This window comes from Exophiala oligosperma (genome assembly GCF_000835515.1).
Source record: "Exophiala oligosperma strain CBS 72588 unplaced genomic scaffold supercont1.5, whole genome shotgun sequence".
In the NCBI taxonomy this organism is placed as follows: domain Eukaryota; kingdom Fungi; phylum Ascomycota; class Eurotiomycetes; order Chaetothyriales; family Herpotrichiellaceae; genus Exophiala; species Exophiala oligosperma.
Genome location: NW_015622822.1, coordinates 1,909,770 through 1,925,067, shown reverse-complemented (window position 1 = coordinate 1,925,067; position 15,298 = coordinate 1,909,770). Strand labels below are relative to the sequence as shown.

Genomic DNA, 15,298 nt, shown 5'->3' with positions numbered 1-15,298 from the left:
TTTCCTTATTTTGGACTCCTTTCCTCGTCCACCACATCGGAGGCCGCCGCTTCCTCCTACACCAGCCAGCGACATTACAGATAATCGTGTTGCCTGTTCACTCTTCATCTGCACCATGACGCATTGACTACACTACAGCATTACCCAGTACTTATCGTGTCCCGTCCATAAGCCGCATCTTTCACTTCATATAAGGTATGTTGGCGTCCTGAGGCTGCTACTCCTGTTCTTCCCTCAACTCCAGCCTCTCTGTAGCCACCATGGATCGAGTTTTGCTAAACAGAACCAGCAGTGGTTACAAGTCCCTCAGGCAAGCTCCAGCAAAGGACTACGGTCTCCAAGGCGCCGACAGCCATATGGCTCCCTCGAGGCGCATAACTCTCTTCCTCATATACCTCGTCTTCGTCGTCACTCTTGGCCCTTTTCAGTTCGGCTTCCATCTGGTGAGTTCTTCGATGGACTAAGATCCCGAGCATGACGATTGACTTATATCAGGGAGAACTCAACGCACCTCAGGGGGTCATTACTTGCAAGTCTGACAAGCTACCTACCTATGGCACTTATGGCCTATCTCGATGCATACCAATGACTGCTGGACAATGGGACTTGGTTCAGTCTATTTTCACCATTGGCGGACTGTTCGGTGCTTGCTTCAGCGGTTTCGTTGCAACCAAATTTGGCCGCCTGTTCGCTCTAAAATGGCTTACCTTCTTTCTCGGCATGGGGCCAATTGCAGAAGCACTCGCAAACAAGATGTGGGTTTTGGCCATGGGTCGAGCATTGTCAGGGCTCGGTGCTGGTGCAGCCACAGTTGTCTGTCCGATTTACATCTCAGAAGTCGCCCCTCCAGACAGACGTGGGCTCTTTGGAGCCTTCACCCAGGTTCAGATCAACTCCGGTATCCTGCTTGCACAACTCCTCGGATACTTTCTCTCAAAGAACACTAAATGGCGTTGGATCCTTGCAACTGCTGGGTTCATTGCCGCCGCCACCTTTATTGGCCTGATGCTAGCACCCGAAACTCCAAAGTGGCTTGCAGCGAACCATCGGCCTCGCATGGCAAGAGGCATCCTGCAACGCATCAGAGGCAAGAACGTCGAGATTCGGGAAGAGATGGAGCAATGGGAGATATCCGGAGAAGCTGAAGAAGAAAGTCTTCTTGGACCACCTCGTGGGCCTCGACTGCCAAAGAAAGAAGGGAAATCCATCCTTCATGTTCTTCGAGTATCCACATATCGCCGGGCAGTGATTGCTGTGACAGGGACCATGATAGCTCAACAACTCTGCGGAATCAATGCTGTGGTGATGTACAGTGTTGCAATCCTTGGACAGATCATGCCGACCCGTGCAGCCTTGATCACAGTCATTGTATCGGCGATAAACGTCTTGGTCTGCTTGCTGTCCTCGCCCTTACCAGACAAGATTGGTCGCAAGACATGTCTCCTGATGTCTATCTTGGGCATGGGCTCTGCTTCAATCATGCTAGCCATTGGGCTAGAGCAAGAGATTCTATATCTCACCATCATTGGCACTGGCATCTTTGTATGCAGTTTCGGCATCGGCTTGGGTCCAGTTCCGTTCCTCCTGCCTAGTGAGTTGGTCGGGCCTGAAGCGGTTGGTGCAGTGTCTAGTGTGGCACTTGCAGCCAACTGGGTCTCTACGTTCATGGTTGCACAGTTCTTTCCGATGTTGAATGCAGCCATGCCTGAAGGGAGAGTGTGGTGGGTGTTTGTAGGAACCGCCGGTTTCTTTGGCATGTTCGTTACAATCTTTGTCCCTGAAAGCAAGGGAAAGGCGAATCCAGATGAGGTCTGGGGTAAGAGACATCCCTGAGTGAATATTGGCCAATCATCAATATCTCGGGAGATTACACGCCTGATTGCTGCTTTGAAGAATCAGGTATGGAGTATGGATCAGACACGTTATCCTAGGTCAGGGGTTAGCAAATCGGAAAGACTGAAGTAGGAAGCTGTATCATTAGCGTATTGTTAGCGACATGGAACGAGATCGCGGATGCATGCAGTCGAGTCATTGTACTGCACATCACCCTTCGTCAGTGGGTTTTGCTGCGAGTAGTTGTAGTTCAGGGTGTTGACATCCGGATATCGCTCGTATTGTACTCGTACTCATGAAAGGCCCATTCGTCGCCAAGATTGACCTGGTCGGCCAAAGGATGATCCGCATTCCGTACGCGAGCATTATGATACGGAGTAAAGCTCTCCACATTCCTTCATTTCCACCATTTTATGTTCCCCACGGGTCAAATCCTGAATACCGTAACATCATCGCTCAGCGAACTTCTACTTCAGGCCCTCTTAGTGCGCTTTCTTTCGATTGACCCACTGATCTGTCGGTAGACCTCGGATTGCGACCACAAAATCATGCTGAAAAGGGCCATCTCGGCCTTCCAGCCCGGATTCTGTCCGCTCACGATGCCAACATCGGTCGTGTCTCTATTGGGCCGATACCTGTCACCATAACAATATTTGCTGTGACCAAGTCGTGACTTATATCATCCGTGCCGCAAAAGGGAGACGACAATACCCTTGTCTCACTTCGGTTCTCGCCTCTCGACGAATGCATGCAAGAGGCTACAAAGATCCATACACCAGTCTTCGCTGAATCGCAATCACCTCCACCTCGTACTGATGCCGAGGCAGCAGTTCCTTTTACCTGCCAAAATGAGCAGGAATATTGTTGTGCATGACTATATGTGGAGTAATTTGTCAATTTCGTCGATTTTGACTTCACCGTTTTGATGAAAGCGTCTGTGTTGAGGGTGAGTGAAAGAGCATCGCACAGATTTCGGTTGCTGTCCTATATAATGGTGGCCATTCCTGAAGCCAAACAAGTGGTCGGTCCGCCGTTCTCAGACTTTTTGGCTTGATACGTGGATGGAATAGGTTGCCACTATGGGGTCCTTCCGATTGTCCTCAGTCTTTGGCTTTACCTTGGTCTCTGCTATTCTCACGTCTGCTCAGAACTTCACCGCCACCAAGACACTGCCGAAGGTCGACCTGGGTTATGAGATCCACCAGGCCATTAGTTTCAACGTACTTCCAACACGATCCTATACTAGAGACATTGCTTGCTGACTGCATATCTAGGAAACGGGCCAATTATATAACTTCACAAACATAAGATATGCTCAACCTCCGGTTGGCTCGCTTCGGTTTGCAGCACCGTTGCCTCCTACTGGAAGAAACCCGGTTGTCCAGGATGGCAGTGTCGGGCGAGTTTGCCCTTCTGCCATTCCAAATTGGTCGCCTATCGCCAATGTTCTTGAGGCAGACATCATAGGAGGAAATCTGTCAACCTTCGACTATGATGCTCTCAACGAGCAAGTGCAGGAATATTGGTCGCAACATCCTCCTCCAGCTCAGACTGATGGGCGGGCGACTGAAGACTGCCTTTTCCTGGATGTCATTGTTCCAAAAGCAGTATTCGATAGGGGTCAAGGTCATCCAAGAAGACGTTGGCAAACTGGAGGCGGTGCTCCAGTAGTCATATGGTATGTTGCAACCTCTACTTGATTCTAAACATGGCTGATAAGAGCAGGGTATACGGCGGAGGCTATACCCTCGGCTCGAAAGGGCAATGGGGTAATCCTTCTGGCTTGATCAAAGCCAGTCAGCAAGGTGGTCAGCCAGGTATCATATATGTCACGTTCAATTACCGCCTTGGGGCTCTAGGCTGGCTTGCTGTAAGTCATTGTCGGCTTCAAGAATCATAGCCTTGAAGCACGAGCTTTTGTCTGTATCCCGTTCCTAACTGTACCCAGGGTCCAACCTTTCAAGCTTCTGGAGGAGTATCCAACGCTGGTCTATACGATCAACGACTCGCGATCGAATGGGTCAAACAAAACATTCATCTTTTTGGCGGCGATCCCAACAAAATCACCCTCCTCGGCGAGTCTGCGGGTGGTGGCTCGATAGTCCATCAAATTACAGCATATGGTGGACAACAGGGTGTTTCTTTCCAAAAAGCGGTAGCCCAATCTCCGGGATACGACCCAGTCCGATCGTCGTTCTACATGGAAAACATAACCAACAACTACTTATCTATACTAGGTGTCAACACCCTCGAAGAAGCTCGTCAGAAGTCATCGGATGAAGTAATCTTGGCTAATACCATTCAAATTGGCGGTTCCTATTATGGTACTTTCACCTATGGACCCATGGTTGACGGGATCTTCGTTCCCGATGTACCGGGTGTCTTGCTGAGTACCGGCCGGTTCGCCAAGGACGTTTCCGTCATGGTCGGTCACAACAGTTTCGAATCGGCAGGATTTACACCGCCCTGGCTGACCACCGAGGAAGACTTCCAGGTCTGGCTACAAACTATGTTTCCTGGTATAACTCAAGAGGCTGTGGACCATATACTGAACGACCTCTATCCTGCCGCTTATGATGGAAGTCAGTCATACACTTCTCCCTTGGGGCGTATCTTCCTCATGGTCAACGAAGTCATTTTTGTGTGCAATACTTTCTACGTCAACAACGGCTTCCAGAACCAAACCTATGCTTACGAATTCGAGATCCCACCAGCTTTCCATGGACAGGACATTGCATATACCTATTACAACGGTGGAGGCTCGACCGCCAGCGTCATTGCCCCTATCGCGGAGATGCTACAGAGTTATCTAACCAATTTCGCCATGACTGGAAATCCAAATGGTCCAGGCCTACCATATTTCCCAGTTCATGGAGCAAACGCTATTCTCAACGCAATCAAGGCGAACTCCACTGTACCAGAGCCAGATGAGACGGCTAATGAGAGGTGTGCCTGGTGGGGTAAGGGGCTGTATGCTTGAGAAGACCATGGTCCTTGATGGACCACGAGAGGAGACAGTCCAAGACTACTATACTTATATATGAAGGTGTTGTAATTAACCCATCTCCAGTATTGATTCTGCCTTGATGGCTGCGCGGTAATTTTTCTTCGCGAACATGTCAAGCCCACACATCACCACAACGCAAGATGTTTCCAGTTCATAAATTACAAACACGCAAAGAGTAGGGCTTTCATTGATCTGAACACACATAAAGGATGTCGATATCGCATGAGCGACGAGGGTTAATGTTCACTGCAATCTTCATGTCAAGATTTGTCCCGTTTTTCTTCTCACCAGCCTTGCCCGGTCTATTCACTATGTTGACCATGCCGGTGGAATTCAATAAATCAACAATGCTGTACTTCACTGACTCTTCACTTGCAAAAGGCCTGCCTGAAAACAGAAGTAAAATCTTTTCGCCTTCGTGGTATCCCTTCTCCTTGTACCGAAGCTCTTCATCTCAACATTTCTCATAACGCTACAGACAGACACGACACGTTCAAAATGAAGTTGCCACTCCTCCTTTTCCTGACCTTCATGTTGTCCTCGCTCACTGTGCTTGGTCAACCTGGAAATTGGTCCAATCTACCATCCTGCGCGGTACGTTCTCGCGACATATAATCTGTCTCCTTTGTCCGTAACCTAACGCGTGATCAGCGAGCATGTTTCACAAACACCGTCACTGCCATGGAAGAGTATTGGCCCAATGGTTGTCTGCCAGTCGTCTGCGGCTTCAACTCCACGGAACATCAAGCATTCAAGCTTGCCCTGCTCGATTGCTTGGATGAGTCGAAGGTTGGAGGATGCAATGGTACCAGTGTTGAATCGTCACTCGTCGACAAAACCATCAATGTCGTTTGTGATATATCAAGTAAAGACAGTGCTCCATTCGACAATGTCAACAGCACGAATACAACGACACCGATGGTCTTGGCCACAGCTCCTGGTTCAAGTGTCTTGAGCGCACAAGTAAGTTCACATGATACCTGCTTTCAAAAATCGTCTGCTGACAATACTCCTCTTGCAGTGGACTTCGATATCGACTTCCGATAATGATGGTAGTGGTCAAGACAGCATTGGTCCTCTGAGCACACGCCCTGGTCTCTCTCCTACCACCGCGGCGGGTACCGGCATACCAGGTTCAAACCTGTCCAGCATCGTGGTTTCGATCCCGATCCGGAATTCGAGCTTTCCCACATCAATCTACATGGGTAATCCTCCCCTGCCAACATTGCCGGGAACGGGTCTGAACAATTCGACCGAGACCGTAGCAGCATCGACCATCTACTCAACTCACGTTATCACTCTCAGCACCAATGACACTCCGTTACCCTCGACAACAGCACCCAACTCGGAGACCAGCCTTTCGACAACGAGTGTGGTGACGGCTTCCTCGGCACCGGTCTCGTCGTCTGGTAATGCTGCTTCTTCAGTGAAGATGGTAATGCGGAGCGACTTGTGGTATCTATTCGAGAGCATTGTCGGACTGGGGATCTACGTAGCCGTGAGAGGAGAATGGGATCTATTCTAGGATTCCAAAAAAAGGTCTGAATCTAGGATACCCACCAATTCGTGGAACACCCTGATAAAGGGCTCACCTCAGTTTGGATATCCGGTTGTCATGATCGACAGCATGCGAATAACGGCGTGGATCGGCTGACTGAACAGCTGACGACGCGTATCATGATGTTCCCAGAAGGCGGACGGGTCGAGCATCTAGCTTGTGGTAGTGATAGAGTATTCAAAGAAGCAGTCAAGTTCACTGCCGTAATCGACAGGGCGAGTCTTCTCAATAGCATGGCCGAAAAGGGCAAAGCGTGGTATGCAGAATTGTGTCATTCTAATCTTTGCTTGTCAACACTGATTGACAATTGTTAATGAGGTACGGAGGAGAACGACTCGCTGCTGCGTCGAAGTATTATGTATTTGCCTTATTCTGTGTCACGCTTGTCTCACCATACCTTGTGCTCCTGACGGCGATTCAACCTCAACTTCACTACCTGGTTCAAAGATGATCTATCTTCCGCATCACTAAAAGCGCGATTTGTTCACGGATCGTCACAGTCTCAGGCACCATGGCGCCGTCAACCTTGCCGGAGGGCGTTCATTCGTTCCTAGATACTGACCTGTACAAGCTGACAATGCAGTGCGCAATTCTCCATTACTTCCCTACTGTCGATGTCGAATACAAATTCACGAACCGAACTCGTCACATGCGACTCAACAAACGCGCATTTACATGGCTAGAAGAGCAGATCGCAAGCTTAGCTACCATCCGACTGTCACAGCAAGAGTTGGAGTTTCTAAGAAAACACTGTCCTTACTTGAGTTCAGAGTACCTGGAATTTTTACAAACCTTCCAGCTGCGACCCTCGGAACATGTTTCTGTAAAGTTCGACCTGGTGGACGACACTCATGGAGACGTCGATATCACCATTTCGGGGCTCTGGGTTGAGACAATTCTCTACGAGATCCCTTTACTTGCCCTCACCAGCGAAGCCTACTTCAAATTCGTGGACACTGACTGGAGCCACGAGGGACAAGAGGCGAAAGCGTACGAGAAGGGCATACAGTTATTGGAGTCCGGCTGTCTCTTCTCGGAGTTTGGTACTCGAAGACGAAGGGACTTTCATACCCAAGACCTCGTAGTCAAAGGTTTGGTGCGGGCGTCCAAGGAAAAGTCTTGGCCGGGTAAATTGACAGGCACAAGCAATGTCTACTTTGCCATGAAACACAGTATTGCCCCAGTTGGAACTGTAGCACATGAATGGTACATGGGAATAGCTGCGCTCACGAACGACTATGAAAATGCCAATGAGCAAGGACTTCGCTACTGGCTCGACTGCTTCGGAAAGGGTGTGCTTGGGATTGCCTTGACAGATACATTTGGTACAGCCGATTTCTTCGAAGCATTCAAAAAGCGCATACCTGAAAAAACATCCGCTTCAAGAGGTGCCGGCCTCGATCAATCAATTGGGGGCACTGCGTCCTCGGGACAACCCACCTACGCAGACGTTTTCACCGGCATTAGACAGGATTCTGGAGATCCAAGAGAATACGTCAAGCTCGCCAGTGACTTTTACAAGTCTATGGGAATCAGCGGCAAGAATGTCGTCTTCTCGGATGCATTGGATGTGGAGAAATGCCTGGTGTACAAGAAAGTGGCGGAAGAATATGGCCTGAAGCCTTCGTTTGGCGTAGGCACGTTCTTCACGAATGACTTCGGCCTGCTCTCAGACCCACAAACCAAGTCGAAACCACTCAACATCGTCATCAAGCTGTCCAAAGCAGGCGGCAGACCGGCAGTTAAGATCTCCGACAATATTGGGAAGAACACTGGGGACAGTGCGACAGTGCAAGACGTGAAGCGCCGACTAGGCTATACGGAACGCGAATGGGCACAGGGTGATGAATCACAGAGGTGGTGAATAGGTGATACAGGTTTCGACGTGTCGGACCATCGGCGAGCTCTGGACAGAAACGTCGCAGCCTTGCCAACCCTGACGACTTTGTGGGTCTGAGATCGAGGCTCTGTCAGGGGTGTGGGGAGCAACCGAGGGTGAAAGTGTCATGTTATTGGGGCAGTCAAACGATATCTGCTCGAAAAGGCGTTGAACGTTGGAGCCATCAGTAGTGGCATTGAAATGTCGCTGCCTGTGCACGAAGTGCGCGTAGACCCAGAGTATTGCGCGACGCGCCACGATGATTACGACAATTACACATGCTATGCAGAGCACGAATAGTACGGAGTACGAACCAGATCGTTGCCAGAAAACTACTTGTACAAGCATTGCGGAGTAGATTGTGGCGAGCGAGTCACGGAGCATGTGCACTGTACAGCTCAGCATAGAGAGGCGTTGATGACAAGGTATTTTTTTAATACTCCGTGGGCGGAGACTTCTATATGGAGCAGTCGCTGGATCATTGAAACGCAGATCAATGTGACCACGAGCAATGGATCATTCGCCTAAGGCCAGACCCTCGTACTCCCCGGCATGGAGCGAAGACAGGTAAAGCCAGACAGACGCCTTCGCCCGGCTAAAGGAGATTACAAATGGGTGATTGGCGGTGGATGGTCTCTTCTGGCTTCGCACCCGGGGAACTAGTCGGTTAGTCAGTTCGTCTGAATGGATTATAATCTCGGAGAAGAAATCGCAAAGCAGGATCGAAAGTAGTAAGCGCTGACTGAGTGCATGAGCGAAGAGAATCGACAGAGGTTGTGTAGTATGCAGACACAGTTCAGGAGGCTGTTGAAGCTTACTATTGTACTGAACAGTACTGTACGGAATACATTCTTTGGGCCGCACAAGCCATGCTTCTAGGGTACGTTCCAGGGTGCGTTGTAGGCGCATGGGTCCTGTGGCGGGGGGGCCTCAACGAACAAACGAAAGGCTGGACGGGGGTGGTGAAGGGGGGCCTCACCAAGTGTAGTACCTACGGCACAACCTACGAGCTAAGACCTATAAGCTAAGAACTAAGAACTAAGATCCTTAGCTACCATCAGCACAGCCTCCCCTAAAGCTGCCCATTGACACGGGGGGCCCTTGACACTGGCATCTGGCACTAAGTTTATCGGTGACCTGCATCTCCAAACACCATCCCTACCCTCTCTACTCGTTACCCTTTTTCCCTGGCGCCCAGACTCGTTGAACTCGACTTTCCCTTTTTCTGTGGCGCTACGGATACCGTCCTCTACCACTCCGTATCGCAGCTGCGACTTCCTCTTCTTCTCCGGAGCCGAGCTGAGCAGACTTGTCATCAACTACTGAAGGACATACTCATCATCTCCTCGATTTGTCGCTGCCTTGATCTATCCCTATAGATCAGTCTCGTCCTCTACCGCATCTCTTGTCGTTAGCAGCATCTTCCTCCCAGCATCACCTATCAACCAACCCCTTACGCGGCGAATACTTTGGCTCTACATTTACGCCCAACATCCCAACCACTGTATCTAAATTGCGCTCTGCTGCAAAAAAACATTCAGCTGGGGTTTTTTGAGCCTTTCCCTTCTCCGCCGTCATCATGAGTGTATGTCCTTTCCATGTCTATAGGTGGCAGGCTGCCCTGAAACACGTCGATTGAAACGCTGCGAGACACCATCATGTTGCCCAACCAGCTTCTAACATACTTGCCAGTACAATCAAGGTCAAGGCTACGGCCAACAGGGAGGCCAAGGCTATGGCAACTACAACCCCTACGGACAATCAGGCAACCCCTATGCCCAACAAGATAGTTATAACGATGGTCCGGGATACAATGGTCAACAGGGGTATGATAGACCACAAGCCCAGCCACAAGGAAGCAGTTACTACGCCGATGAAGAGCAGCGGGCCGGCGGATATGGTAAGAATTTCTCTAACGCTCTCTTACACTGAACCCGGCTCACCCGATACTACAGAGATGAGAAATATGAACGGAAACGATCCCAATCGAATCCTCAATGAGTGTCGAGCAGTCGACCAAGCCATCGATGAGATTGAGGCTGATCTGCAACGCCTCAAAGGCCTTCAATCACGCTATCTTGCTGACACGAACACTTCCGCTCAATCGCCCCTGCGCATCGAAGTGGATAGAACTGGTGAAAATATCATGACAAAGTACAGAGGCCTTGTCAGCCGGGTCAAGAACATCAAGCAACAGCCTGAATCTGGGAATCCCCGCAACGCGCCACAAGTTGGAAAGGTGGATCGTCGATTGAAGACTGCCATCAACCAGTACCAACAAGTCGAACGAGAATTCAGGAAATCGTCGCAAGAGCAGATGGCTAGACAATACCGCATCGTCCGACCGGATGCCTCCGATGCCGAAGTGCGCGAAGCTGTCGAGGATCCAAACAACCAACAAATCTTCAGCTCTGCTTTGATTCAAAGCGACCGTCGTGGTGAGGCCCAAACAGTGGCACGAAATGTCTCTCAACGTCATGAAGATATTCAGAAGATTGAACGACAGATGATTGAGCTTGCTCAGCTCTTCCAAGATCTCGAAGCATTGGTCGTGCAACAAGAACCTGCCGTTACTCAGATTGAACAACGCGGTGAAGAAGTCACAGAACATGTGTCCAAGGCCAACAACGAACTTGATGGCGCAGTCAAGAAGGCTCGCGCTGCCCGGAGAAAGAAGTGGATGTGCTTGGGTATTGTTGGTGAGTACATTTTGGTTGCTGTGATGTCAACTATACTAATTTATCAACAGTCCTTATCATTATCATCATCATCGTTGTGGTGGTTGTTGCTGTGGAAGTTACCAAGCACTAGAATACTTGGAATAAACCCAAAAATGATCAACCTGAAACCCAGAACTCCGATCCAGTTCCGTCATTTTCTAGATCCGAAATCCAGAGATCACCTTGTATCCTGCCTAAAGATTATGCCTTTCGTCCAAGAATCAACGCGGGTTTTGTCCTCCGACGTAGTTTGTGGGCAAGAAGGCAGCATTGTGGTATGGGCAAAGGAGATCAAGATGATGATCTATTTCGGATGTTCTTTCCGGGAGAGCCTTGATGGCGTTAGGGAATAGGTGCATCTTGATATCAAGTGTGCACAAAACGGGGAGTGAGAACATCTTGAGAATTGAGGCTGTTTTTCCAGAAGAAAGTTCCATATGTTCAGAAAAGCCGGCGCAAAAGCGTATTTTTGTACTCTTTCTTTTTTTTCGTCTGTCTCGTGGGGAGTTTTCCCTCTCTTGTCTTGTTGGATTTGTTATTGGGAAAGTTGTATAGCAAAGCACAGCTTAGACAAATTAACTTAATTACTGCCTGAACCCCTGCAGGGAAACACCTACGTACTCCAGTACTCCGTCCTAAGCAATGTAGTTTCCCATGGTCAAGGGGCAGATGTTGAGTGATGACGGTTATTTTTCATTTCGAGTATCCTTGACCGAGGGGGGTTGTCTCGATAAAATGACAAAGCAAGTCCGGGAGTATAAGAGAATAGCGATACATGGTGGTAGGATATATGGGCCTGTTTCCAACAGCAACAAGAAGAAGAATCTCCGTCGATTGAGTCATCCCGTTTCAAGCAGAAGAAGTCTTGTTGTTGAGTCTCTCTTCCTCTTCGGGAGTTTTTGTCTTCAACTGTAGGGCGTGGATTCCACCTTGAACCTCCATTTCTTCCTTTAGTAGAGAATAAACCATGCGATGTCTGGCCGGCTGAGGTTTGGACGTGAAATTTGGTGAAGTGATTTCGACGCTGGATGTCCCCCGGGGGGAACAAAGAAGAAACATGAGTTAGTGGTTCAGTGATGATTCAGATCCAAGGGGGAGTCATGTTGAAGGTGTCGAGGGTTGATATAGGGAGAGAGAGAGAGATGGAACTTACTAAAAATGAGTTTCTTTGGAGGTACTACCCACCATGGCCTTGTGGTGAGAATGTAGGTGAGAGTCGTTTCTTATCTTGAGGTGTGTGGGATTGAGTGATTCCGTGACCTGTTTTGAAAGAAGAAGAAGAAAAACAATCGAGGTTTGTAAGTTGTAGTAAGAGTAGAAATATGAGTGTTTCAACCGCAAAAAGACAGAGGGAGAGGAGAGAGATGGATGACGGTTTCGTGTTATTAAATAGACCATGATACTCTCCATACCAAAGAACCAATCTCCAAAACGAGACAAAACTCGACATGAACAAAACTCTTGTACAAGACAGATTTGGTCGTTGGACCATTAAAAAAGGAACTCACCTTTTTTCGAATCGTATCCTCCATTGGTGTACTGGATGATGTTGATGATGTCGAAGAAGCCATTCGGTATCCGTATGCGTAGGCGTATGTGTAACGTAACGGGGATGACGTCGACGATGTCGATGATGAGGATGACAATGACAATGACAAAGGCCCAATGGAGCTACGAAAAGTCGACAAGAATCTCATTTGGGAAAATTGTAGAACCTTGGGTTACTGACAAAAAGTCCAAAAATACAGAGGGAAAAAAAAAGAGGGACGAGGTTGATTGTCAGGGGGAGCAACGGGATGAGATAGACTTGGGGAGACAACGTGCTTACATAAGTCACCTTCTCTGGTGTACAGTACGAGTAATGGGTGACTGACTACGGAGTACACTTGATTGACTGATTGTTTGACCGACTCCTCACAAGTACGTGGTACCTACCTAGGTCCCTAGAGACTCGAGGATTTGATACAGATACACAGGCCTCCTTTTTTCTCCCGTGTCACGATTGAAACAGAGTCTTGATTGAGCCTTGACCTTTCCCAAGACAAGCGAACGGTCCTCGTCATGACTTCCGTACAACTTCCCCCCCCCCTCTGCGTGTAAACATACCTATTACCTACCTACCAGGTAGGTACGAAGTGTAGAACAGCGGCATCAGGGCGTCTTGTTCAAAAGGTTATGAAGACTGTGGGCCATGGAAATTTACAAAACAAAAAATCTGGAGACTGCCCGAGAAGCCTTGGGCCGCTTACAAAGTATCAGAAAGCATCATAAAGTCACTCACCAGAAACCCAGCTTGGGTATCTTTTGTGCAATGATTCTGTTGAAAAGGAGAATATCTGAGGAGGTCTGATACGTGATTTTAATGACATCGTGGATACAGGTCCAACTTGGCACAATTCACCAAGTACAAAACTTCTAGTCTCGGGCAACGGTAGCACAAGTCATGATCATCATCATCATCATCGCTATCACCATCGACCAGTCCATCATGATCCGATTGCCCTCACCAAACCATTGCTCTCAACTTCTTCAAAACTGCATTGCAGCGACTGCAGGGGTATGCTCTTTCTCTTTCGCTTCGTGACAGCTGAAGAAAGAAAGACTTGCGGTCGGTAGGGGATTCGACGCCACATCCCGCTCTTTGGTTTACTCTGCTCTGCTCAAGCTTTCAGATCATGTCGATACACCAAAAAACTGGGGTCTCATAAATTTCCTTGTCCATTTTTTGGATGGTATCGTCAACAAGTTGTGTTCCATTCTCCTTCAGTATGCGTCATGTGTTGATCCTTTGGTCAGGTCCCACACAGAACAGCTGTTCATATTTCCAGGAATTCCAAGTGTTCTTGTGATTGATTGGATCGATCAAGAATAGCTTCCGTAATCCATTACACGAGAGCTTCGTTCGCCCAGTCAATTGCTTTCGTCCCTGATGAGTGCAACGATCATGCTGTAGAGGTAGAAGAAGAACATGACGAGATGGAAACCGAGCTTGATGAATGATTCCTGGGAAGGGGAAAGGTGTCAGCTTTGAGGTGAATACCCTTTTGTCTAGGGGGAAGTATACCTTTTTGTGGACATTCAATTTTCGGAAAATCTCAGTGGCATCGAGCAGATGTTGATTGTCAAGAATTCTAGGTTGAAAAAAGAAACACATCTTGTCAGTCCAGGTCGCACTTCGGAAACTTTGGAAAAGCTGGACCTACTTCTTTGCGTTGAAAGCCAAGAGGGGCAGGTTCAACAACAGCGCCAACCAGTATCCATTGATCAAAAAGAGGAACGTCAGGAATGCGTGAACGGCAGCTTCGGGGATGATGTAGGTGTTGAGTCGGTTGCAGAGATCGATAGGGTTGATATAGTCACTGTTTTGTACCTTTGTTAGCACTTGACATCATCCACAAAATGCATCACGCATTCATCGACTAACCATTCCAGATCGCTATACATAATAGTGAAGAAGACTTGGAGGAAGAGGTTGACGGCATTTATCAGCACGGCGAGCAGGTATAACCACGCCTCGCCCGACATTGTGAAGGTATTTTTTCTTGTTTTTTCCCCTTGTGCTGGCGCAGACAATGAGGTGAGAGGCGAAAAGGTAAATCGGTTCCGAGAGGGCTCAGAGGTGGAGAGAGTTGAACGTCGCGGGAAACTGAGATTGTGTTGTGTGCAAAGGGAGAGAGAATCGCCAGAGTGCGCAAAGAAGGCTGGGAGGTGCCTAAGCAGGGAGGGGAAGGTATCCGTAAAATGGGTCGAAGAGCGAGACGGGGAATTTTGTCGTTTGGGTTCAAAAGTCTTATCGCCGGGATACGAGCCTCAACCGAGCAAATGTTGCAACTTGTCCTTTTGGCAAGTCAATTGGGGCTACAGGCAAGGTGCGGCGAGGTCAATGTCTCGTACAAAGGTCGTAGCAAGAGTCTAAGCAGCAAAGTCAGGCGATGAAAGGTACGATTACGAGGTGAGAGGAATGAGATCAGAGTCCGTGGGGGGAAATCGAAATGTTGGCAGGAAGCTTGGGTTTCTTTTCTATAACTGCGCCGTACCCGAAAGTGCCTACAGCATGTACTCCGTACCTCTAGGGATTCATTTCAGTGCTACGTACTCCGTAACTATTGCGTATGTGGTTGGTACCTGAGGTACCTACCGTAGACTAAGCGATTACTCTGTGTGTGTCTAGGTACATACCTTTAGGGAATCTTTGAGCGCCAACACGTTATTGAGCCCCAGCGCCATTTAATGCCCGCCTTAAAGTTTCGACGTCACATGCTTTCTTGTGAATTATTAGCTAAGCCACTCCGGGCACAGCC

At 48.7% G+C, this 15,298-nt stretch overlaps 4 protein-coding genes across 6 annotated transcripts; 3 read left to right on the top strand and 1 right to left on the bottom strand.

The window, feature by feature from the left end:
• Positions 1-179: 179 nt before the first annotated feature.
• PV06_06021 lies at positions 180-2,025 on the top strand. Of its 2 annotated transcripts, XM_016407087.1 has the most exons (3): positions 180-195; positions 290-443; positions 496-2,025. In XM_016407087.1, the coding sequence occupies exons 2-3, from the start codon at positions 357-359 to the stop codon at positions 1,831-1,833; spliced, it is 1,425 nt and encodes a 474-aa protein (XP_016262691.1). In that variant the 5' UTR covers positions 180-195; positions 290-356; the 3' UTR covers positions 1,834-2,025. The 2 variants fall into 2 exon arrangements, with proteins under 2 accessions (XP_016262691.1, XP_016262690.1); XM_016407086.1 differs by lacking the exon at positions 180-195 and having other exon boundaries at positions 217-443.
• A 4,695-nt stretch (positions 2,026-6,720) lies between these two features.
• Positions 6,721-9,134, top strand: PV06_06020 (nicotinate phosphoribosyltransferase). The gene has a single exon (XM_016407085.1). The coding sequence runs from the start codon at positions 6,910-6,912 to the stop codon at positions 8,260-8,262; it is 1,353 nt and encodes a 450-aa protein (XP_016262689.1). The 5' UTR covers positions 6,721-6,909; the 3' UTR covers positions 8,263-9,134.
• A 269-nt stretch (positions 9,135-9,403) lies between these two features.
• PV06_06019 lies at positions 9,404-11,844 on the top strand. 2 transcript variants are annotated; one of them, XM_016407083.1, is made up of 4 exons: positions 9,404-9,862; positions 9,970-10,177; positions 10,233-10,976; positions 11,027-11,844. In XM_016407083.1, exons 1-4 carry the CDS (start codon positions 9,857-9,859, stop codon positions 11,086-11,088), a joined length of 1,020 nt encoding a protein of 339 aa, XP_016262687.1. In that variant the 5' UTR covers positions 9,404-9,856; the 3' UTR covers positions 11,089-11,844. The 2 variants fall into 2 exon arrangements, with proteins under 2 accessions (XP_016262687.1, XP_016262688.1); XM_016407084.1 differs by having other exon boundaries at positions 9,404-10,177.
• Positions 11,845-13,907: 2,063 nt separating this feature from the next.
• PV06_06018 (uncharacterized protein) lies at positions 13,908-14,522 on the bottom strand (the record flags this gene model as incomplete). The annotated part of the gene is made up of 4 exons (XM_016407082.1): positions 13,908-14,000; positions 14,062-14,128; positions 14,201-14,356; positions 14,422-14,522. The coding sequence occupies 4 exons, from the start codon at positions 14,520-14,522 to the stop codon at positions 13,908-13,910; spliced, it is 417 nt and encodes a 138-aa protein (XP_016262686.1).
• Positions 14,523-15,298: the final 776 nt, after the last annotated feature.

What these genes read in the sequence shown, in the direction of transcription:
- PV06_06019 (XM_016407083.1), top strand. An exon ending in GCAGCGGGCCGGCGGATATG is followed by an intron (nt 10,178 to 10,232) that starts GTAAGAATTTCT and finishes CCGATACTACAG; the next exon opens with AGATGAGAAATATGAACGGA. An exon ending in GATGTGCTTGGGTATTGTTG is followed by an intron (nt 10,977 to 11,026) that starts GTGAGTACATTT and finishes ATTTATCAACAG; the next exon opens with TCCTTATCATTATCATCATC.
- PV06_06021 (XM_016407086.1), top strand. Translation starts at nt 261, where the DNA reads ATGGATCGAGTTTTGCTAAACAGAACCAGCAGTGGTTACAAGTCCCTC. An exon ending in TTCAGTTCGGCTTCCATCTG is followed by an intron (nt 444 to 495) that starts GTGAGTTCTTCG and finishes GACTTATATCAG; the next exon opens with GGAGAACTCAACGCACCTCA.
- PV06_06020 (XM_016407085.1), top strand. Translation starts at nt 6,910, where the DNA reads ATGGCGCCGTCAACCTTGCCGGAGGGCGTTCATTCGTTCCTAGATACT.